Here is a 22,930-nt window from a genome sequence, read left to right on the forward strand (position 1 = left end):
GCAGCTTCGTCTGGTCTTGGAGAAGGGAGCTGCTGCTTCCCTGGTGTGTCCCCAGCTGGCACCCTGTCCCCAGCATGCAGGTGCTACTCACAGAGACACGTAATGGGCAAAACCCCCCCTCTCCCCAGACTAAATAAGGTTGTAAACCACCAACTGAGGGGATCTGAAAGGTCCCTGCGGCCCCTGGCCTCTGGCTCCAAGCCCCTGGCTGTTGAAATGTCCAGCTTGCTTGTAAAGGGATCATAACAAAGTCAGTCCCAAGAGTCTCCTCTCTACGACTCTGGTGCCGGACTGCTCCATCCATCCTCCTGTCTCCCACCCTGATGGTGGCTGGTCCCTGTGGGCTCTGCCCTCCTGATGGTGATGGTCGCAGAAACTGGACCACAGAGTACCCACACCAGGAGCAGCCCAGGCGGCCATGGTCTCTAGTGCGCCTCCTGGTGTCCTAATGAGATTTAGGGGCCCCTTCCCAGCACTCACAGGGGGAAGGAGAAAGATTTCCCCTGGGGAGAGTCCTCTCTAACTCCCAGTGGGAGGGAGGGCTCACAAATAGGAGTGTCCTTGCAAACCAGATAACCCCAGTCTGCATTCCTGCCCTAGAGTAACATTGTGTGTGTGTGTGTGTGTGTGTAGAAGATGATGGTGAGTGTGTGTGGGGGAGTTTTTAAAGGGGAATTGTGTATGTGATAGTGGTGAGGGGGTTTCCTGGAAGTGGCTGGAATGAGGGTCTTTTCACAGCTCCAGCTAACGCTTCTAGAAACTTCTTGGTGGCTACAGGTCAGGGCGGGGGAGCAGTTGAGGGCAGTGCTTGCCCTGGGCTGGCCACCCTGACTGGGCAGTGCCTGGATGGACTGCCTTCCCTCTGAAGCCAGAAGGGAGAAAGACAGCTGGCCATACTGGTGACTCTCCAAGGAGCTCCTCCCTCCTCTGTGGGGGCCCGCAGCTCACATAACATGGATGTAGTCATTGGGGCTTTTGCCAGAATGGCACCCCAGAAGGCCCTCTCTGAATGCTTTCCAAGCCCGTCCTGTGTCCAGCTTGTGAGGCTGTGACAGGTCACTAATTACTGTTTTCTCCCCTCTAAACTGTCCCGGGCAGATGCTGCCAGCATGGCTGTGTCTATTTTATTTTTATTTTTTATTTTTGAGATACAATGTTATAACCCTCGCTGAGACTGCCCCACGGCTCTGGATTGGAAGGGTCTTGTGGCAGGCAGGTACTCCTTCAGAGCCATTGGCAGGGAGCTGGAGCACAATGCTTATCCAGGGAGACTTGGAGTGCCCCAGAGGAGCACTCCTGGCCCTGGCAGTCTCTCGTTTGCCCCACCTTTATGCATTCAGGGACTGGCAAGAGCTCCCCACTGCTGGCTGTCCCGTATTTTGGAGGTGTATATTATTCTATATCTGAGGACAAAGATCTATCCGGAGTATTCAACTCTTCTCACCATCAGGACAAGGGAGAGCTGGGGGCGGGGCTCTAAGTTGCTAGCGGAGAAAGGCTTGGGGGGCAGGGAGCTTGGCAGAGTGGGTGCCTACCAGTTCTGGGTTTGAGCTTCTTACTTCCCCACTAATGAGTCTAGCGGGCCAGGCCTCTTTTCTAGGGGGCCTAGGTAGGCTTTGTGCCCACAACAGTGGTCACCCTGGTTACAGGGCCCAGCATCTCAGGTGCTTGCCTATCTCAGACACTGTGAGAAGGCAGGACCGTTTCTTCCATGAGGTCTTTTTTCCCCCCTAAACTCTCTGTCTTTCTCTTTCTCTTACTTCTGTCTGTCTCTTTCTCACTCCAGCAGCTTTTGTGCCTGGCAGGGTGGGAAGGCGTGGTGCTGGGCAGAAGCCTTGTCTGGCTTTTAAGATGGGGACCAGAGTTGAGCTGGGACTACCAAGGAGGGCTCTGCAGTCCCCCAAGGGCTTCTCCCAACTCGGTGCCTCCCCAGGGAGTTGCTAAGTGATTAACGGGAACACTAATTGGCAGAGGCCACAGAAAGCGCCCTGAGTTGTGGCCAGGCTGGTCCTGTTTCCCTTTGATTTACAGGAGTGAGGAGTCTGCATCCGGAGCCCTAACAAGCAGGAGGGCGTGTAATTGCCTTCAGGAGTGCAAAGCTCAGGCTCTCCTTTCGCTCCCATCTCAACCAGCTCAGGTGTGACAGCATGGGGGGCGGGGAGTGGGGGAGGCTCAGCCCAGGGAGTGAAGGCCAAGGGGTCTGGCTGAGCACCAGGCTCACTTGCTCTGGAGGGATGCCAGGCTGGGCTTAGGAGCCCAGAGCCTGTGTTTTCGGGACCAATGTCCCAGTCAGCTTCAGGCTTCCAAGTGCTGGGTCAGAGCTGGAAGGAGAGATGCTTGACAGTGGATGGAGGACCACCTCCGGCTTCCACAGAGGCCCTGGGCTGACACAACCTGCCCAGAGGCCACAAATGACTGGTAGCATCACCAGGTATGGAGGTGGTGGTGGTAGTGATGGTGGGGGCCAAAATTGGGGGGGAGTGTCTCTTCCTAGGGCCCCTGGTGGCTGTGTGTGTGGGGGGGCACCTCACTCCTGCTTCTCTCTCCCCGTCACTCTGGTTCTGAGAGTCCAGGAAGCAAGATTACTGATGAATTGGGGCTAGTGAACTGCAGGCATTTGACCTGGTTCCGCCCGCTCCTACCAAGCCTGGGCAGTGTGAGTGGTTTACCTCATCTGGGCAGATAACTTCAGAGGTCTTTTTGGTTTCCAGGTGAAGCTACAGCCTCCAAGTCAGTTTTTCGCTGACATAATAGTTTGGCTTTCCTTGGCCATCTTTGGCTTCTTTCTCATTTCAGCTAGAGTGGAAGGAGGAGGGCTCCTTAGCAGTTCCTTACCACGCTCATTCTTTCACGCGCCTGGGCTAGATTGAGCCCGGGCGATGCTGTGGATAAGCAGCCTGCCGTCGGGACACACGAGCCACTCCACAGGAGAAAAGACCCGGCCATCGAAGCCGGTGCAGGAGGGCTATTTTGACTTGGAGCAGGAGGACTATTTGATAGTCCTCTAAAAAACTAAATACCATTGCTGTTGAGTTGACTCTGGCTGATGGCGACCCTGCGTGTGACATAGGACAACTGTGCCCCATAGGAATTTCAATCTGTGTGTGTGTGTTTCCCCAGAAGCAAAATGGCAGGCCTTTCTCCCGAGTGCATCAGGGTGAAGTCAAACAGACCTCAAAGCACATGGTGGGCAGCCAAAAGGCACCCAGAGCCTCCCACTGGTCTCCAGAGGGCTCTGTTAAAGGGAAGTGGGCGCCAGCCCTGACGGCTTCCAAGTGCAGGCCCCCCTCCAGGCTGCTCTCTGAACCTAGCACCCACTGGCTTTTCTCTTGGTGACCCAGGCGATGGACGCCTCCCTGCCTGAGACTCCGGAGGGAGGTGGCATTTCCCCGCTGTCATTCTAGCACTCTCCCTGAGAGCCTGGCTGCCCCAGGAATAAAAATGCCACTCTGAATTTCAATGATCTGTCCTTCAGGGAAATTCTTCAAAGCAGCAGGACTGTTAAAACAGGAAAAGCAAAAGGGAAACAAAGTCATAGTTCCAAAATCACTGTTTGGGGGGGATGTGGGAGGTGGGGGTGAGCCAGGAAGCTGCAAAACTCTAGTAGCCAGAGGACAATTCCTGGGAGGAAGGGCCTTATTTTGATCTGCCAAGCGAGAGGAACATTGTTTGACAATGTTTCTGCTTGATGTGAAGGACAATCTTAGGGGAGCGGTTCTTGCAAGGACCGGGCCTCCGTGAGGTGGTGCGTGAAGCAGAAGGAATCACTCTCTGTGTGAGATCCCGTGGGCAGAGCAAAGCCGGGAGCTAAAGGATAAATAGAATTGGCTTACCTAGGGCGCAGGGTGGAGCGTGGCGGGATGGGGTTCGTGGCTGCTCCCCAGACCTGCCTCTCTGCCAGGATGACTTTCCGTACCCACTATGTGTAACACTAGGGGGCGCGAGAGCCCTTCCTCAAAGTGTCTTGGCAGCAACAATCTCTTATGGGAATGTTGGCAGGACCAGCCCCAGGGCCCCAAGTTCTCCCTGGTTCAGACCCTCTTGGGCTTTATTGAGATGGAACTGTCTTAAAGATCCTGTCCTCTGGGCCACCTGATATTGGGAGAGCCTTCCCACAGAAGCCAGAGACCTGGAGAAGGCCCCGGATAGGGCTGGAAGTCACGGAAGCATGCTCCCTTTGCTACCAAGTACATGCTGATCTCCTCAGCAGGCGGAGCCCTGACCATTTTCTCCCCCTCTGAAGTCACCCTGCGTCTTTTCTGTCTTCCTCACCATCATTTGAGAATGATGGATTCCTGCCCAGCACTGCCCTTCCCCCCACCGCGCCTCCCTCCTACTCCACCCCCCCTCATAGCTGTGCAATGCTTTGGCGACACAGTTGAACTTGCAAGTCATGCTATAGCAGAAGGGAGGAGATTAAAAATATACTTTGGTGATCACCTTTTAAGAGTAAATCAGAGATAAGCAATTCTAAGTTCCTGCGACAGCTTGGGTAATTATTTGAAACCAATCTGGTTGATTTAGGGAGACACACTGATTGCTAGACCTGACTAGAGCAGGGGCAGCCCAGACAGCTTCTTCCCGGGCAAATCCAGAGAGAGCAGGAGAATGGGGGATGGAGTGATGGGTAGGGAGAAGGGGCAGAGAGACAAGAGGCCTGGGGGGTGAGGTGGGGGTGTTTCTTGTTGAATGCTCTCCAGACTAGAAATGTAGATTGGGATTTCCCTAGATTTACTTACAGAGGAACACTGGGGGTGAGGGCAGTCTCTTCTGGGGGTGAGGTCACTCATGACAGATGAGCAGCCGGAGGTGGGAGCGAGTCCTGAGTATCCGTCCTCAGACTCCCACCCACCCCTTCCCTTTTCAGCCTTCCACTCACATCCCAGATCGCCCAGTGTAGCTCCCTGGGCAGGTTTCGCTTCCCTCACAGCTTGTGGTGAAATTGCCCTGCGGGCTAACTCCATGTTCGGTCTATGGAGTCAGTTCTGCCCTATCGAAATAGCAGCCATGGTGGGAGGAACGCAGGAAGTCTGTCCCTGCGCACATGTCAGAGCACGTGATCCCCTTCCTGGTGCGGCGGAAAGCCTGCGCCTCGGGCCTGCCGGAGCCCGCTCACAATTCACCGGCTAAGCAGGAAGACTAACCATGCCACTCGCTTGCCCTAGAAGTCACGATTTATGCTTCTAATTTTAATTTTCCTCAGCATAGGTCCCAGAAGGATTTATTAAATTTGCTTTGTGGAACCCATTAGCTCTAAACTGAATAATGATGTTACTCTAGGCTTGAATCCGTTTACGGTACATTCTCTTGTTCACAGGACTCGAGGACTCCCGTATTCCTCCGTGACCGAATTCTACGTCCGTTTTCATAAACGAAAGGGGTTACTCAATTTACCTAAAAGTTATTAGTAATGAACGGACACCAGGAGACCACTGGCTGCAGAGGCGGTGAGTCACAAATGGAACTCAGGAGAGCGAGGGTGTTCACTGCAAGGTTGAGCAGGACCCTCTGGTGCCCTTGCTTAGCCCGGCGGTGGCTCCTGTGGGCAGTCCTTCCTTCTTTCTGTCGCTGTGGGCCCTGAGGAGCTTCCGCCTCCAGCCACCCTGGGTGATGGAGTTGACCTCTCCCAAGTTCTAGGCTATCCTCCTCACTGGTCTAGGCCCTGGTCTTTTCTCCTGTGGACTGGCTGCTGGGTCCCAACTGCAGGCTCCTTCTCCACGGCACGCTAGGGCTCCACCGGTGTGGGCCCGTGCCAGAACACAAGTTGTAAGGAATGATTCAGGAGCCCTGCTGGCACTGTGGTGCCATGCTTAGCTGCTGGCAGAAAGGCTGGGGGCTTGAACGCAGCAGCCCTCCTCCCCCTCCAGAGTGCAATGTGGCAATCTGCCTGGCAAACCTGATCGGCAGTTCCACTCTGTCCTGGCGGGTTGACAGCGACCAGTGGGGCTTTGGTTTGGATGTAGAATGACCCAATCAGATGAACAGCTTCCAGAATATCTAGGTAAATGGACTGTCATAGGAATGTATGCAAATGAAGGGTGGTTTTTATGTTGTTGTTGTTTACATGTTATGGACAGTCATTACCGTTTTGAAGCTGGCTTGCCTATCTGTGGCTGAGGAGCTAGAAATTATTGGCAGGCAGAGGGACATGCCTGAAAGCCCATGCCCTGGCGGTGGCTCCCAGGCACCTTTGTCTAATGAAAAATGCATGCCGCGGCTCTAAATTATGGCGGCTTTGGAAAGACAGGATGCCTGGCAGGAAAGGGTGAGAGAGTTAGCAGACTTGGGGCTTGGAAGGTACTGCTGACAGGGCACCTTTGCTCACCTGGGCACGAACCACTTCCTTCTCGGAAAGTGGGTAAGTCAGTCAAACATGAAGTCCTACTTCAGTATGTGTAAGTCCCTTAGGGCGCCAGCTGCTAGCACTTGATACATTCTTTAGACTAGGGAGCTAGAAGATCAGTGCCTTAGAATCTGGGAGTCTGGGGGTGGGGGGACAGGGGGGTCAGCTGCTAAGTTGTTCTGGGTTCCTCAGGGGCTGGCCTGACTCTGGTGGAGCTCAGACGGCATCCCGCTGCACCCTAGGCAGGTGCTGGCAATTCTTGGTCCTAGCAGACTTGGTTCCCTTTGGCACGACACCAAGCTAAGCTTGTGTACCTTGCACACAGGGTTTTCCCACAGCCAGAACATGGTGGGGATTGGTGTCTAACTAGTTTCCTCTTTGGGAAGTCTTCTCAGCAACAGCACACAGTAGAGCGGCTTCTCAGAAAGGTGAGAGATGCAGCGTCCTTTGGGAGCCGCCAGGACAAAGAGACCATGGTAGCCAGTGAGATCAGTGAGTATGATCAGTGAGCATGGTGAGGGAGTGCCTCAAAGGCAGTCTTATCTGAATCTGCCTGAGAGTAGTCTAGATTGTAAGTGTTCATAGTCAGGTACTTGTATGGTACTTGGGTTCAGATTTAGCCTTTACAACCACATGCAAGCATGTCCATTTCACAGAATATGACAGAAAACATGTCCTTATAACCAGAAAAAAGTATTTTTTATGGTACTTTTTGCCTACTCCCTCTCCCATTCCCCCCGTTTGTCCAGCTAGGACTTTCAAGGGAAACAGCATAGAGAATGAAAGTACTCATTGGTGCATGCAAGCCTGATGAATGTAAATGTTTCTTTTTTGGATTTCCCAGGTTGAACATTCTAAACCGTAATTCAAGGAGAGAAAAAAGTAGAAGTCGTTTGTCAAGCAGAGTGACCTGATTCTTGTGGGATCAACATGTTACCACGTTGAGGTTGTCACTACAAAGCGAGTGTGATGAAGTCTGCCTTCTACGGCTAAAACCAAAGCAGCCCTGGCCTGCCAGCCCAGAATTGCTGAACGAAGCATCTCCTAATCAGGTGGTCTATATGTAGATTTAGACAGCTCCAGGAGGCTGGGAGCCTATCAGGCCCAAACTGATTATTCTAATCGAGTGTTTTAATTAAGCACACTTATTGCCAGGATCACAGGCACCAGGCCTGCTTTCCAGTAGTAATGGGATTTTTTTTCTTCTTCTTCTTCTTTTAAATTCTTTAGAGTGATAGTGTTTGGCATTGTGGGGGCGTATTTAACATTTCTTCAAAGTAGGCCACGGGAGAGTCTATGTGAGGTACACTCTGCTGAGCTGGCAGTCTGGCCAGTGGACGCGGGGGGAAAAAATAAAATAGAATAAAAGATATTGCCAACTGGGCTGCAGATGAATCAATACCCCAACAACTGCATCTATTTGCATCTTCTACTCGAAACACAAAAAGTCATACTGGCTCAGACAAGGTGTAAGAAATATATAAACACACACACATTGGGTTGCCTTTTATTGGAATGCCTAGATGCAATCTATAGTCATCAAGTTATGGAAAATTCAGGTCACATATAAAGTTAAGAAGGCAAATGAAAAGAACAATACAAATCAGACAAAATTTACATCTCAAAATATCATGAAAGCATTTTTGACTGGCTTTGCCTAAAATACTTTGAATATCAATTTTTTTTCCTGTAAGCTAATTCTTTTCATTATACAGACCCCCGCCCTCCCCAAACTATTAGAAAAAAAAAGTTCTTTTGTTTACATATTCCCCAAGGTCACTATTTCTTGTAAAAGCATGTCCAGATCACAAGTCTTTTTAGAAAGAAATAGGCTCATTATACCTACTAACAAGACACTAATTGGGTTGATTTGACTTCATCTAAAATAAGCACCAGGAGCTACATTGCTCCGAATCTGTGATTTCTCGGTGCCCCACTGGAAAGGCCCAGTCCACGTGAAGAAGAGGGCAAGACTATGACGTCACTTCTGTCATGTGGCACACGCTTTTCATGGTCACCATGTGAGGAACATTTCTGCGCAGTTGGGCTCGGCTGATTTCACCCCGAAGTACTTACAGCATGCTACATACAGTCCCGCGGACGCTCCGTCAGACGGAACTGCAATACCCACGCTAACAGTTAAAAATAAAATGGAAAACAGAGCCATGTTCGTGTGGTTTGAAATCTCATAGTTTCCTAAATTTGGGCTTCGTCACACTCGCCAAAGGATTTCCAGGATAAAAAATATTAATGCTAATCTGTGCTTTCATTCTAATAAAATATCAGCATTCATTAGAAGATTAATTACTTCGGTATGCTCTACCAAATACACAAAGACAGTCATAGCACTGATACCGGAAACTCAGTAGCTATTTTGAAACTCTCCCAGCCAATCTGTTTAATAGACACGCCTACTGTGCAATTTAGAGTATGTGATACATACAAAGCAGTTAGAAAATTATTTTCAATACATCACTTGAACCTTTATATTTACGACATGTTCACTTGCTATATTTTATCACCATTATACATAGAGGAAAACAGTGTGTACTATAGCTCAATGAACTGAGAAATATTTTCTAAAAATATTTTTTTGGTGGCTGAATTTAATGCTCACGAAAGAGATTTGTGAGAGCGGCTGAGCGGGAGCAGAAGTGCAGATGGCAGCGGCAACACTCCTGCCCGCCGGGAGCAAGAGGGGCGAGGCTGTCGGGCCACTTCCAGTGGGATTTGCCATCCCGGCTTCCCCAACACAGATTAGGTCTGTCATTCAAACCAGCCCCCCCCTCCCCGGGGGGCGGAGGGGTGTTGGTCATGTGGGCTCACAGGAGCGTTTTTTATCTCCTCCTTTGCCCCCCACCCCACCCCCCATGACCTGAGGGTTCAAACCCAAGCCTAACCGAGTACCCCTGACCACCTCTGGCTGGCTCTCCTCCCACCTCTGGGTCCACCATCTCCCCCAGGTCTTAAAAAGACACGTGTGTTTCCTAGGGTCGAGGCTACATCACATCCTTCCCTGCTGGCCAGCGTCTGATGTGCTCTCCTCCATCCTGCAGCTGAGCGCCAGGGAATGGGAACAGGAAGGGCAGTTAAGCCGATCAACTCCCCAGGTACGGTTGGGGTGGAGAGAGGCCCAGAGAGCCCCTCACCCTGCTCGTGGTGGTCATGGAGTTGCTTGGACTGCCCGCCAGCCTTCGCTTGCTCTTGTGCCTCCGAGTAGCTAATTTTTGAGGCACGGGCTTGGAGAAAAAGAGCCGTTCTCGTTAGCCACCCGCGTAGGATTGCACTGTCCTATCTGTCTAATGGTAGAAAGTTGCACGTGTTCTCAACCTAATACAAAAATATTAACACTTCTGGACATTATAGGCATAAGTTGTTATATCTCTACAATATAATAATTTATACTGTACAGCTATAACAGATAACAAAAGGTGCAATCCTTTTAAAAAATCACACAGTTCACATGTTTTTATCGTTTTATTTTTTAAGTATAAACTTTTTAAACACTTTACATAAATTAACTCCTCTGAGACTAATATTTGATGTACAGTAAATTGTAATTCATATAAAAATCCATAAACAACTTGTCTCACATAATTTACAAAAAAATCAAGGTTTCCTTTGCTTATAGTGACAAGGATTCTATTCCCCAGTTCTTCCCTCCCCAAGGCAAACCATGTTAGCGTTGTCAAATCCCTTATTAAATCCCCTCCCCCCGCTGTCGCTGAAGTCACTTGTGCCAATGTCCTTTGACAAAGCAGCACAGGGGAAGCAGTTGGGTTGTCTAGAAACAGCAACTTTGCCCCACGGTTTAAAATGAACAGAGATATAGATCACATCCTATGCAGAGAGACTACTTCTTGTAAGCAAAGGTCGACAATTCGGTAATATTTGGAAACACTGTATGCCTTTTTTTTCTTTTTTTACCTTAACTACAGCGCCTCAAAGGAACAGACAGCCTATCTCAAAATGTTTAGGCTTTTTTTTCTTCTTTCCTCGTAATACTTTCAGTCCAACTGAGAGTGCAGCGGTATGCATATGTAAACATATTCTTTAAAGCCGATCACCTTTAAGGTCATTCAGAAAAACAAAAAAGTTGTTCTCTCCTTTTTAATTATTTACTGTTGTGGATTTGTAGTATGATGAGGATGATGATGGGTAACAGCAGTCTCGTTCTCCTGGGAGGGCTCTTCTGTCTCGGAGAGTCCAATGCAGATTGTGCTACAGAAAAATCTGAGCAAAGGGGTGGTGGAGGCTCCAGAGAAAATGCAGCAACGCGGTTTGGCCTTCTTCGCAGAAGAGGGGGCGCGGGGGCCCTGGGTGTTACCTCTTCCCGATCTCGCTTTGTCGGAGGAACTGGATGTTGTTGGCGCTGTCGGCCAGCTCGGGGTACTGCTCCACCGAGAGTACGTAGTACCCGTCGTAGCCCTGCACCTTGCCCGCGCTCAGCAGCTGCCGCTTCTCGCCCTCCGTCCAGAGGCGCGCGCCCTCCTCGCCGTCGCGCACGCGCTGCTGCTCGCGCGCCCACGCTCGGGCCAGCGCGCGCTGCCGCGCCTGCTCCAGGATGCGCGCCTTCTCCTCGTCCAGCGTCATGCCGTAGCGCACGTGCAGCGCCAGCGCCCCAAACTGCATCTCCACGTCGGCGAACCTGCGAGTCCTGCCGTTGACCACGGTGGTGGACTGCGACACGGTCACGTTGATGCCATTCTCCAGGGCCTTGCGCCCGCTCGTCAGCCGCAGCGTGCCCAGGTCGCTCTCGGGCGTGGTGGTCTTGATGAAGTAGTGCGTGTCCTTGCCCTGGATGGTGAAGTGCAGGTTCTCCAGGTAGAAGGCGTTGTTGAGCACGGCCGCCACCTTGATGCAGTCCTCGTTGGCGATGTTGAGCACGTTGGTCTGCACGCGGCCCTGGCTCACGGCCAGCATGACGCCCTTGCCGATCAGTGACTTGACCGTGGCGAACCACAGCCACGACTGCTCCCCGCCGCCCTTGCGCCTGCTCACCTGCACCTCGGCCATCTTCCCCAGAGACAGGAAAGCCTTGGCTTGCCTCGCCACTTGCTGCTGGACTCCAAAGATGGGCTGCAAGGAACAGAGAGAGTCTATAGAGCACTCGGTAGCACTGGCTTGCCCAGAAACCAGGCTCCCTGGGGATGGCCCATCTCTGTGGAGAGTGCCATCCAAACCCAACCCAACCCAACCCAGCCCTGTGCCTTGGAGTCATTATGACTCCTAGCGGCCTTACAGCACAGGGTGGAACTGTCCCTGTGGCCTTCTAAGACAGTAGCTCTTTACAGAAGTAGAAAGCGTCATCTTGCTCTGCTACAGCCGCGCCCGGTTTTGAACTGCAGACCTTGAGTAGCAGCCAAAGGCGGAGCCACACGCCATCAGAACACCCCCTGGACACCACTGAGGCGCTGGTTAAAACCCCACTAGGATCTTCAGAGAAGAAAGTCGGAATCCTCACCCCTTAAATTCATTCCCCCCACCCCTCCTCACCTTTTATTAAGGTGAAAAAATGTATTGCCACAAGTGCCTTTTCTGCTTCTAATATGGATAAAATATTTGAGTGTTTCCTCATGTTCTTTCCCCACCCCTCCCCCTTTGGGGGAACACAGCAATTCAGGTCTTCCTGGCCAGCCTGATAGCCCCAGGAGACTGAGGAGAAAGTCCCACACAGAGAGGAGGATTTAAGAGGCTGGGGGACTCTCAGGGTCATAGAACTGGGCCCCACTTTAGATGCCTGGAAATAACCGAACTGTCGTTTAGGCGAACTCTACACCCTTCTCCCAGGGAACACTGCTTTCAGCTGAATCCTGGCCAATGTAACTGCAGAACTAAAGCGCACCAGGATGGCTGAACGGGGCCAGCTGGAAACGGGTATTTGTTACTTCAGGAAAACAACTATTTTCACAGACTCGAGGACAGTGAGCCATCTCCATGGGCAAATGTTTCAAATTTTGGGGGGCATCTTAACCCAGCCATTTTTCTACCAGATGTTTGTCTGGTCGGTGATTCCCAAATGGGAACATCTGTTTCATTTGCAGCAGTGAAAGAAACATTTGTTTTTCTGCACTTGGGGCAGCCTGGCCGGCTCTGCCAGCCAATCCCTAAGCTGTCCTTACAGTGTGCTTCTCTTGACAGAGAACTTGAACCACATTTAAAAGGCTGCCTGGGAAAACAAAAGCTGGCCAGTCCATTTTACACAGTTAGACTTAAGTGTTTTCAGACATGTTGGAGAGTCTACGTCATTGGGACTCGCTGCTTCAACTGCGTTAGGAAACCTCGGTATCTCTTCCTGGCACGTTATCAGGGTGGATCGAGTTGCAATTAGAAATGTTGGACAGGCTGCCAGAGCTTTGAGACTCAGTGGCTTTTGCTTGTGAAGTCTAGAAGTGACATCTGAAAAAGGAATTGCTTTTAGATGAAGTATAAAACATGTTACAGAGGAATTAGGAATTGGCACAGAATGCAAGAGTGTGTGTGTCTTTTCACCACGATTGTCCTTTCCCTTTGTATCCACTGAAATTATGGGGAACTGCTCAAGGGGGGTGGGGTGGGGTGGAATTAATCTTTCTTAGAAACTGCGCATTCTCTATCATTATGGGCTAACCCACTTTCTTGGTCTCTAATTACACCGGCTTTAAGCTAGAGCACTTTAGGGCTCTGTGTGTGTGTGTGTGTGTCTGTGTGTGTGTGTGTGTGTGTCCGCATTTGCGCGTACCACAGTGTGGTCCTATCTGAACTCCGAGTGGTGGGGTGAGCAGTGCCATTTTCTGAAATGGAGGCCTGCTGCTGTCATTTTCTTTACTTTCAGGAACATTCCACAAACACATGGCCGGCTGCAGGTGGAGCCTTAGCCAGAGGACATTTTATGTTAAATCTTTTCCCAGGAAACACTGTTAAGACCGTAAAGAAGTTGAACTCAGCGGCATTGTTTGTGGGCTGCTAATTTGTAATATGCGTGCTCTGCCCTCTAGTTTATTGTGCCTTTGCCTTCCGGTCCCCAGTGCCATAAACGTGTGCTCGGCTTTCGTGGGTTTTATTTTTGTGTTTTTGAAGCAACACTGTGCTCAGAAATGAGCTTCTGCATTTTATTACCCTTTGATAATGATTGTCCTATGTTTTCATTAGCGTCTCTAAAAGACTTAAGCCTTGTTAGCAGGCCTCCCGATTGCTGAAGAGGAAGCAGCAGAGGCGATGCTGTGGCTTTACATCCCCTAATGGGGCGGAACACCCCTCGCCATCCCTGGGACAGTTTTCCCAGGGGTCGCTCGGTGAAATACGGGCTAGGCACACACCAGGAAGCCATTCATATCCATTCATAACCTCCTCACCGTTTCACTTTGCATCTCTTACCGGTGTATCATCCCACTGCTGGCTCTTCACGAGTTCATAAGAAGGCTCTGTTAAATCAAATTTGGGAACAGGGAAGCCAGGAATAGCATTGTGCAGATGGAAGCCAAATGTCACCAGCCAGCTGTTAACATCTAGGAGGAGAACGTTCAGAGTGGAAGGTGTTAGAGTTTATTTCTGCTGTTAGAGACATTTAAATCCTTACCTGAAAGGAAAACAAAAAACAACCCCAACTCTCAAATAAATAACCTGAAAAGGAGCACGCCTTTGCCGTCAGGCCCCGGTTGGAAACCCTGCATCTGTTTTCAGGCCTGAAGACAATAACCTAGAAAGCGGAACCCAGAGAAGAGGTACAAAAAATACAGTGACAGCATCTCCCTTCGACAGCGGGGGACGCCGCCACAGACACCAAGTTGCATTGTACGGTGGGAGTCGCGAGCAAAGGAGCTGTCACGGTGCACCGCAGCACACAGAAGACAAAATTGTGGAAAACAAAGGAAATTTCTTTTGCGGTCGGTCGGTCGGTCCGTCGGTCAGAGCTGTCCTTAAGTGGAAGTCGTGTGCGATTAGCCTTCCAAAGTGATTGCCCAAGGATATACGGACAGTTCCCCGCCCAGTTTCTATTAATAACGACCCTAAATGGAGAGTATTAAAATCAACAGCTGATTCTTAATCAAAGGTGAATGCTGAAAGCTGGCAACAGTGGCCAAGGGCACAGAAGTTCCGATTACCGTCAGCTAGCACTTCAAAGGCTTGCTGTGCACAGGTGGAGACAAACTTTTTGGGGGAAAGAACCTGGAAACCTTTAAAATGGTATTTTAAAATACAGCCATGTGACTCCAAAAGCCATTAAACTCCGAATAAGGCTTTTATTCTATTCTGGAGGTTATAATGTTACCGAACTACTCAGCAGGCTTGTGGCTTTATGAGTACAGTTGGGTGTAGATTATTTTATATATTAAGCACATTGCAGGAAAATTTGAAATTGCATTCCACCTAATATATTTTATGCTGTTCCCCCTCTCTTTTGATGTTTTCCAGAAAATGCTGCTCTAGCATTCCCTGCAGTCCATGTTGCTAGGAGAGGAGGAATTTAGGAGCGATGGGCTTCCCAGCCTTGCAGTCAGCCCCTGTCAACACCTCTTAAATAACCAGTGGTGAACTGTTTGTCAGAATGATGGAGAGCTGCTTGTTTCCCATTTCCTTCTCTTGGGCACACACTTTCACCTCGTTGCTAGTTTGGCAGGTCCTTTGTCCAGGCATCACGTGGCTGTGAAACCAGAGGTACTCAGCCACTTTTAAAAGGGGTGCTGTGAGGGATGTAAGTCTGAGGCACATCAGCAGGATGGAAGATGATGCATTTTTGGGGGGTGTGTGTGTGATGATGAAATGTATATGGCTACAAGTAGGGGAGGTGATGCTTTGAGACAAATCCTTTCTCCTAAAGGTTGGGCGGGGTATTTGGGGCAAAGGCTCTCCTACTCTGGACAAAGTCTGGGTAACTAGAAGGTCTTAAGTATCGACAAGTATGGCCAAAGAATGGGACTTGAATGTAGACGGTTATTGAAAAACCCCGAATGAGAATGCCCTCAGGTGGCTGCAGAACCAGGATGGTCTTTCAGCTGTTTCACACTGAGGGGAAATGGAGCCGCTTAGCGCCCGGGAAGAGGAGGCGGCAGATGTGAAATGAAAGGGTCAGCTTTTTGAGTGTTGTCCTGAGAAAGGAGTGAACAGATTTTTCGGTGCACCTCGAACACAGAGCTAGAAAAGAGGCAGCCTGGAGGAACCGTGAACACAAGTCCAAACAAACCCCAACAACAAGAAGACAGAGAACAACCCTTTCCTGGAGACATAGACACTGGCCAGGATGGCTAATATGTGATTTCAGGCAGGAAAGGTGGAAGCAGAAGGAAACAGCTGTTTGGAGTAGAGAATGAGTGAAGAGGTCATTTCACAAAAGATAGCATGAGTCGTCCTCAAAAGGACCTCATCTCCACTCTACATCCTGGCTGTCCTGTGGTGGCAGAAGTGGGATCACGCTTTTTTTTTTAAATCTGTACAAGACGAATGCAGTGACATACACTAAAATTGGAAAGTACAGGTCTTAGATCTGTCCTACCTAAATCACCCCATTGGGAGAAAAACTGGCATGCTTCTTAGTAAGGTCACTGTTTCCAGAGTTGTGCTGATGGCAATAAGCACAGAGTCTATGAGAAGACAAGAAATGAGAAGCATGGCCATCGGCTAGGCATCTGGTGGGAGATCCTGCCTCATTGTTGGCCTGAGGTGGTGTGAAGGGCAATACGACACTCTTTTCATGTAGTTACAATTCCTAAAGCAGAATTAAATGCTTAATTGTATTTTATACTATCAGGCCTCGCTACCATCAAGTTGATGGCAACCCATAGCGACTCTGTAGGACAGGGGAGGACTGTCCCTGTGCATTTAGGAGGCTCACTCTTTAAGGAAATAGCCCTGTCTTTCCCAAGGAGCGGCTGGTGGTTTGGAAGTGCTGGTTTGGTAGATTGTAGATCAGTGTATAACCACTACGCCACCAGGGATCCTAGCTATACTATACGGTAGACGTTGTTAAACCCATTTCATAGGTGAGGAAACGGAAGCACCAAAAATTGCCTGGCTGGCCCCTGTAATGCCATGCCATTGGTAGGAGGGGAATTAGGATGGGAGCTTCTATTCTGGGCCTCGGACTTCATCAGGGTGTCTGCTCTCCCTTGCTATTTCCCTCTTGTAAGTGGCTGACCTGTGTGCTTGGTCTGCACTGAACTGTGTTCTTCAAAGATGCGTACTGTAAATCCTGACCCCTGCACCTTGCTGTTGAAATCCCGCTCAGATCGCTTCTTGGCCTTTTGGCTAAGATCAAGTGAAATCCCGCTCAGGACTGGGGCTCTTGTTATACTAATATAGCAGTGTTACTACACAGCATCGTTGGGTCAGGATTGTTGGGTTACAAAAGAGCAGAGTAAGCAAGCAAGAGGAAATGGAGGATATAAGCCAAGTGACATTGAGATTGCTGAGGTACAGAAGCTGAAAAGAGACCCGGACCTTCCTGCAGAGCCAACCGAGGGTGCTTTCCCTACTGCTGGTACCCTGGATTCAGACTCCCAGCCTCTGCACCACGAGAGGAAAGTCACGCCTGTTGGTTAAGGCGGCCCACTTGGGGCATTTCTGTGAACAGCAGCACTAGATGGTGAAGACAGTGCTATTCCAGAACATGGTGGCTGTGGGTGTTGGCAGGCAGAATAGGAAGTAACAAAGGATAGCTCCAGGCTCCTATCCTGTACGTCTCCGTAGAGAAGTAAACACAGTCAAAAGAGTAGGCACTTCGAGAGATTTCACAGGCGTTGCGTTAAAAAAAGGGCATTTCCAGTTACCCCATGTGTCGTCTCCACGGTGAAGAGTCCTATTCAGTACCTGGAGAGGAACACAGAAAGCTTACCTGTGATGTAGTCCTTCACATCGTGGATTTTGCTCGCGGGATTGTTATTCCTAAACATATACAGGTTAAAAGGCGCTGGGTCCTTCCCAATTCTTTTCCAGATTTCTATGTCAGGTGTTGTCCACCGTCCTGCCAAAATGTCGTAGTCTCTCTCTCCAAAGTGGATCAACTTGGTGAGTGGGTCATACAGGCCACCGTGAAATCCAATGACCAGTTGAAAGTCAATATTGGAGTCAAAGTAGATTTCCCCGTAGGCGGTGTACTGCACCTGCTTCAGCATCAGCCCGTTGCTACTGAAAACGGCCAAGGGCGTGCCCGTGTTGTCCGACGCGATGTAGAACTCGTCCCCACTGCTGATTTCCATGGCAAAAAGATGTCCTTGAAGATCGTAATAGAGGGAGGTAATCTCTGAGCTCGAATGGTTGTACACGTGAGTGATCCGAGTGGGATAGGTCAGGTCGGCGTAGAAGAACTGCAGGTGCTGCCCCAGGCTGGTTTTGCTGGACACACGCCTTCCCAGGCCATCATAGCGGTAGATGACGGTCCAGCCACTGCCCTTACTGTACACGCGAGTCAGAAGGCCCTTGGAGCTGTATTCAAAGATCTCCGTGCCTCTCTGGCGCAGGAAACCGTCCTCGTCCAGCCGGTACTGCACATCCCCCAGCCGAGTGATCCTGTCTCGCAGGTCGTAGCGGAGCGGTGTCAGGCGGGCGCTGCTGCTGGGGTTCAGCAGATGGAGGTTCCCATTCAGGTCGTAGTTGTACCGCCACATGATCTTCTCGTTCAGGTAGACCGTCTGCAGCTGCCCGTCCACGTCGTACTCGTACCCGTACTTGGTGGTGTTGGCGAAGGGCCCGATTTTGATCTCTCTCTTGGTGACCCGGCCCATGTTGTCGTATTGGATTGTAATCCAGTACATGAGCGACCTGAAGATCTCGTACTGGATCTCCTTGATGCGTCCGTGTGCGTCGAAGTGCTTCGTGTAGGTCATGACTGCGGTGGAGATGATCTGGTTGATATCGTAGTAGATCACGCCGAATTTCCCGAACTGCTCCACTTTGCCTGAGATGTCATCGAACTGGTAGAGGTCGATGGGCAGCGGGGTCTCGTTGATGACGCCTTGCATGCTGGTCACGCGGAAGCTGTTATCATAGCTGTAGTCGAACCTGGCGTTGACCATGCCGTCCTCACTGAAGCGGAAGATCTGCCGGTCGATCAGCGGGCCGATCTGTCTGTACCGAATGGTGCAGATGAAGCCATCACTCTGGAGGTTGACCGTTTTCAGGACCCCCGCTGCCTCGTCGTAGGTAAAGCTGACCCTGGTGCTGTCGTACAGGATTTCCGAGAGCCTGGTCTGGCGTCTGTACTTGAACAAGACCCTCCGGCTGGTCCCCAGGAAGGCCGTCTGCAGGAGCAGCCCGTCCTCGTTGTAGTCGGTGACGACCGAGGCGTTGCTCTCTGGGGGGTTGTAGATGTTGCGGTAGTAGCCGATGGAGCGGATGGTCTGCATGGTGTGGCGAGCCACACTGGGCATGGTGATGGCGGACAGCCGGTCCCACAGGTCGTATTCAAAGATGTACTGCCGCTGGCTATGAAGCAGGAGAACCATGGACTGCGAAGAAAGAACATCTTGTTACCCGGGGAAAGCAAACGCAGGTCTGGTCCCAACACGTGCCCAACCATTCCGCTGAAGAAAAGAATGGTCATTTTAACGGCGTTGACCTTGACCTTACATGTTCCTAATGATCCCCTGCCTAATTTGCTTGGATGCTTAATTGGGTGGGGCCCCGTAATTAGTGGCTCGAGGCTCATAATGTGCTACTTGTCATGACTGTACCAGTTTTCCTTTTTTAATTCTTTGGCCCAGGCATTTCAGCCAGGCGGCAGACTGTCAGTGGATTTGGATAAGTCTTCATCTCGGCAGGAGCAAAGCGGCTTTAGAGACCGCGTTTCCAGGAGGAAAGCAGCACCTGGGAAATGCGACCCTATTCATAATTAGCAATTATTTAGGAAGGTGGCTCCCTCCCCCAACTTGATGGGGGATTCATTTAAGTCATGTTTTAATTCTCATTCACTGGAGGGCGGAGGCAAACATGAGAAATAATGATTTCGTAAGGAGGCTGTGTAAAACCAGCCCCAAACAGATAATGGATACAGAAAACACCCGACGTGGCTCCACTGATCACATGGTGACGGAGAACTGCGGATGCCTTCGGCACAAACATGGCCCCAGACACTCGCGTCTTTGTGAGAAGTTCTCACACGTCTGCAGGAATATGACAGCATCTACATTTTGATGCGTCCTGTTGTGTGTGCCAAGTCTGACTCATGCCTCAGGTGCTGTAGGTGCAGTTGCTGGGCTACATGTTGACGTGACTATATATGTAAATAAAAATAAGCTCTGCCTATTTTGCAGGTCGTTGACGTCAGATGCCATATATTTATTGCGTCCTGAGGGAAGCTCCACCCTGGGGCAGACTCCATGAAGCTCAGTAGTCACAGCTCGCTGGGCTCCCTCCTCCCTTGCTCTGAGAAGCTTCTCTAAGGTGGGGGGGTGTGTGTGTGTGTGGGATGGTGAGGCTGCAGAACTACTTGAGTACCTGTTTCTGAACATGTGACATGAAGTCCCAGCACCCCTGTCTCAGGCTCATTGTTTTGTTGATTGTCCACCATCCTGAAGAGCATTTTGCATGACTTGGGCTCCCGTCTTCCCTCCTCTGTGGAAATCACCAGAAGCTGTTGTGTCTGCACACTGGCTGTGCAGTAAATGTCCCAAGAATCATTCCTAAGAGGTTGCCTTCTTCCGAGAAAGGTTTGGATCATTGCTGCATCCACAAGAACTGGTACCTAGTGTTACAGTATTTCAAAATTATTCTTGATGTTAACGTTCCTGGTTTTGCTATGAATAAGTCTTGGCTGACTGGGTCTATCCCAGTAGGAGATGTCACAGATTGAGTTGTGTTCCCCTAAAGTAAGCGTCAGCTTGGCTGGAACAGGCTTCCCGGTGGTTTGCAGCCATGCAATGATGCAATCATGCGCCATGATGTGAGCTGATGTGATCAGCCAAACAGCTTTAAGGGAATTAGAGTGGGAGGAGCACCTTTATTCAGTCACAGCCCTTACCTGATACACGAGGAACTTCCCAGGGTGTGACCCGCACTATCATTTATCTTACAGAAGTGAGCACAGAGGGACAGACCTCAGTACCATCAAGAAAGTAGACCTGGGAGTGCTAAGACCCTGTGCTAAAAACCTCCTAGACCTAGGGGAAGACTGATGCCAAGGCACAGGGAGATTGCCAAGGGGTGTTGGGCGCACAATGTTGAAAGGGGGCAAGGATCCTTCTCAGCGTTAACAAAGCCTTTCTCTAGAGCCAATGCCCCCAATATGGTCTTTTAGCTTCCTAAATTTTGAGAGAATTAAATTTGTTTGCTAAAGCCATCTACTTGCGGCACTTTGGTTACAGCGGCACTAGATGACTAAGCAGAGATGATGACAAAGTTCTCGGCAGCTTTTCTGGTCCCCACAGATGCCTGATGGCGATCCTGGTCCTTCCTAGTGTCCTTTCCTGAGTTACTCCTCACTAATTGATGCTCCTTGGCTCCGCCCGACACTTTTCAGTCCCGTGACGAATACTACTATCAATTGTGGGAGTCTGGGGCTTTATATTGCTGAGTGTTCCCCGCAATGTACTGAATTAATTTTGGGAGGATGGTTGCATAATTTAGCTGTCACTTTCCACAGGTTGGGAAGTGAAGCAGTTCCCAGATATCAGGATTTGTTGACTTGAAAGGGTGAATGCAGGGAGCTGTGTCTGTGATCTCACAACCGGAAGCCAGCTGAAGGACCGGCTCCAACAGGAGGATGCTTCTCATGGAGGGAACGTCTCACCCGATGGAGATCGTCCTTTGTTTGAGGGAAAGAAAGCAGCTAGTGCCCTCCACCCCCCAGAGGAGAGCTTGGCCAATGGGCCCCCAGCTGGAAGAACTATGGAGGTGAGCTCCTTCCTGATAGTGTGTCCAAAGGCTGTGAGACAAAGTTTCTAAGGAGCAGTCTGATTATACTTCCTCTAGGGCAGATTTGTTTCTCTGGCATCTCATGGGACTTTCAATGTTCCTCACTAATGCGATGATTCAAATGCATCGATTCTTTACTGGTTTTACTTCATCACTGTCCAGCTCTCAAATGCCTAAGAGGTGACTGAAAGTACCATGGCTTGGGCCACGCTCTCCTCAGTCTTCATAAGGACATCTTTGCCTTTCAACATGTTAAAGAGACCTGGGGCAACAGATGTGTCTAATGCAAAACACCGAATGATTTCTTGGCTGCTGCTTCGGAGAGTGTTGATTGTGGATCTATGCAAGACGGAAATTCTTGACAACTTGGATCTTCTCTCCATTTAGCATGGTGTTTCCTATTGGACCAGTTGTGGTTATTTTTCTTACACTGAGTTGTAATTTGATCTTCATTAGTAAGTGCTTCCAGTTCTTTTGGCTTTCAGCAAGCAAGGTTGTTAACGCGCCTTCCTCCAATCTTGATGCAAGGTCAGCTCAGCTTCTTGGATTATCTTCTCAGCATGCAGATTGGATACATCTGATGAGAGGAAACATCCATGACACGCCATCTTCCTGATTTTAAGCCATGCAGCATTCCCGTGTTCTGCTTGAACGGTCACCGGTTAGCAGTCTGTACAGTTACCATGTGAGCACAATGAAGTGTTCTGGAATTCCCAGAGTTTGATATGATTCACACAGTCAAATACCTCTCCACAGTCAATAAAACACAAGCAAGCATCGTTCTGACAGTCTCCTTTTTTTCAGCCAGGATCCATCTGACATCAGGAATGAAATCCTTCCTTCCACGTCCTCTTTGGAATCGTGTTTCATTTTCTGGCAGCTCCAGGAGCTGCCGAGATCATTGCTGAATTATCCTCAGCAAAATTCTACTAGCGTTCGATATTCATGACCTTGTTCGATAATTTCTGCCTTCTGTTGCGTCACCTTTCTTTGGAATGGTATCTCTTCTAGTCAGTTGGCCAGGTAGCGGGCTTCCAAATTTCTTGGCATAGACCAGTGAGTTCTTCCAGAGATGTGTCAGTTTGTGGAAACATTTAAGTTGCTATTCCGTCAATTCCCGAAGGCTTATTTTCACCAATGCCTTTCCATGCAGCTTGGCCTTCTCCTTCAATACCACCAGGTCTTGGTCATGTTACTTCTTGAAATGGTTCAGTGCCAACCTACTCTTTTTGGTCCAGTGACTCTGTGTATTCCTTCCATCTCCTTTTTATGCTTCCTTCATCCTTCAATATGTTGCAACTCGAGGCTTACCTGCTTTCTTCAGTTCTTTCAGCTAGAGACATCCTGAGTGTGTTCTTTGCACCTTTCATTATTATATTTGCTTTGAGCTGCCCTTTGAGGGTTTTTTTGTTCACCGCTTCTGCAGCCTGTCTAAGAGTTAGAAGGCATTGCACCGGGGCCAGGCAAGGTCCAGAATGCAGCGGTGGACAGAGCATCTGAGGTGACAAGTCTGCGTGAGGCGAATGAGGGCAACAATGAGGTGGATGTGGCAAGCTCTGGCTGGCAGAAGCTATACTGACTGGCGTGAAGGAGGGTGGAGGCAGACCCTGTGAAGAGTTTGTAACTCAGGCTGCCTTATGAATTGGCAGTGGGGTGCTTTGAATTTTGCCAGGTATCAGAACTCCCAAAAAAGGAGCCACTTTTAAGTGATCCAGATTGTCTCGAGGCCAATGAATGAGTCCATAAATATGCTCTTTGGTG

The 22,930-nt window shown here is 49.9% G+C and overlaps 1 protein-coding gene across 7 annotated transcripts in view; it reads right to left on the minus strand.

The window, feature by feature from the left end:
* Positions 1-7,838: 7,838 nt before the first annotated feature.
* Positions 7,839-22,930, minus strand: part of TENM3 (teneurin transmembrane protein 3) — a 710,639-nt gene continuing 695,547 nt past the window's right edge. For all 7 annotated transcript variants that reach the window (XM_075556851.1, XM_075556855.1, XM_075556853.1 and 4 more), the window contains 3 exons: positions 17,154-18,765; positions 13,700-13,830; positions 7,839-11,422 (listed from right to left, as the gene is read on the minus strand). In XM_075556851.1, the coding sequence (XP_075412966.1) occupies positions 10,667-11,422; positions 13,700-13,830; positions 17,154-18,765 (2,499 nt within the window). In that variant the 3' untranslated portion in view covers positions 7,839-10,666. The remainder of the gene's footprint in view (positions 11,423-13,699; positions 13,831-17,153; positions 18,766-22,930) is intronic.

The sequence above is a fragment of the Tenrec ecaudatus genome, chromosome 8 (genome assembly GCF_050624435.1).
Source record: "Tenrec ecaudatus isolate mTenEca1 chromosome 8, mTenEca1.hap1, whole genome shotgun sequence".
NCBI lineage: Eukaryota > Metazoa > Chordata > Mammalia > Afrosoricida > Tenrecidae > Tenrec > Tenrec ecaudatus.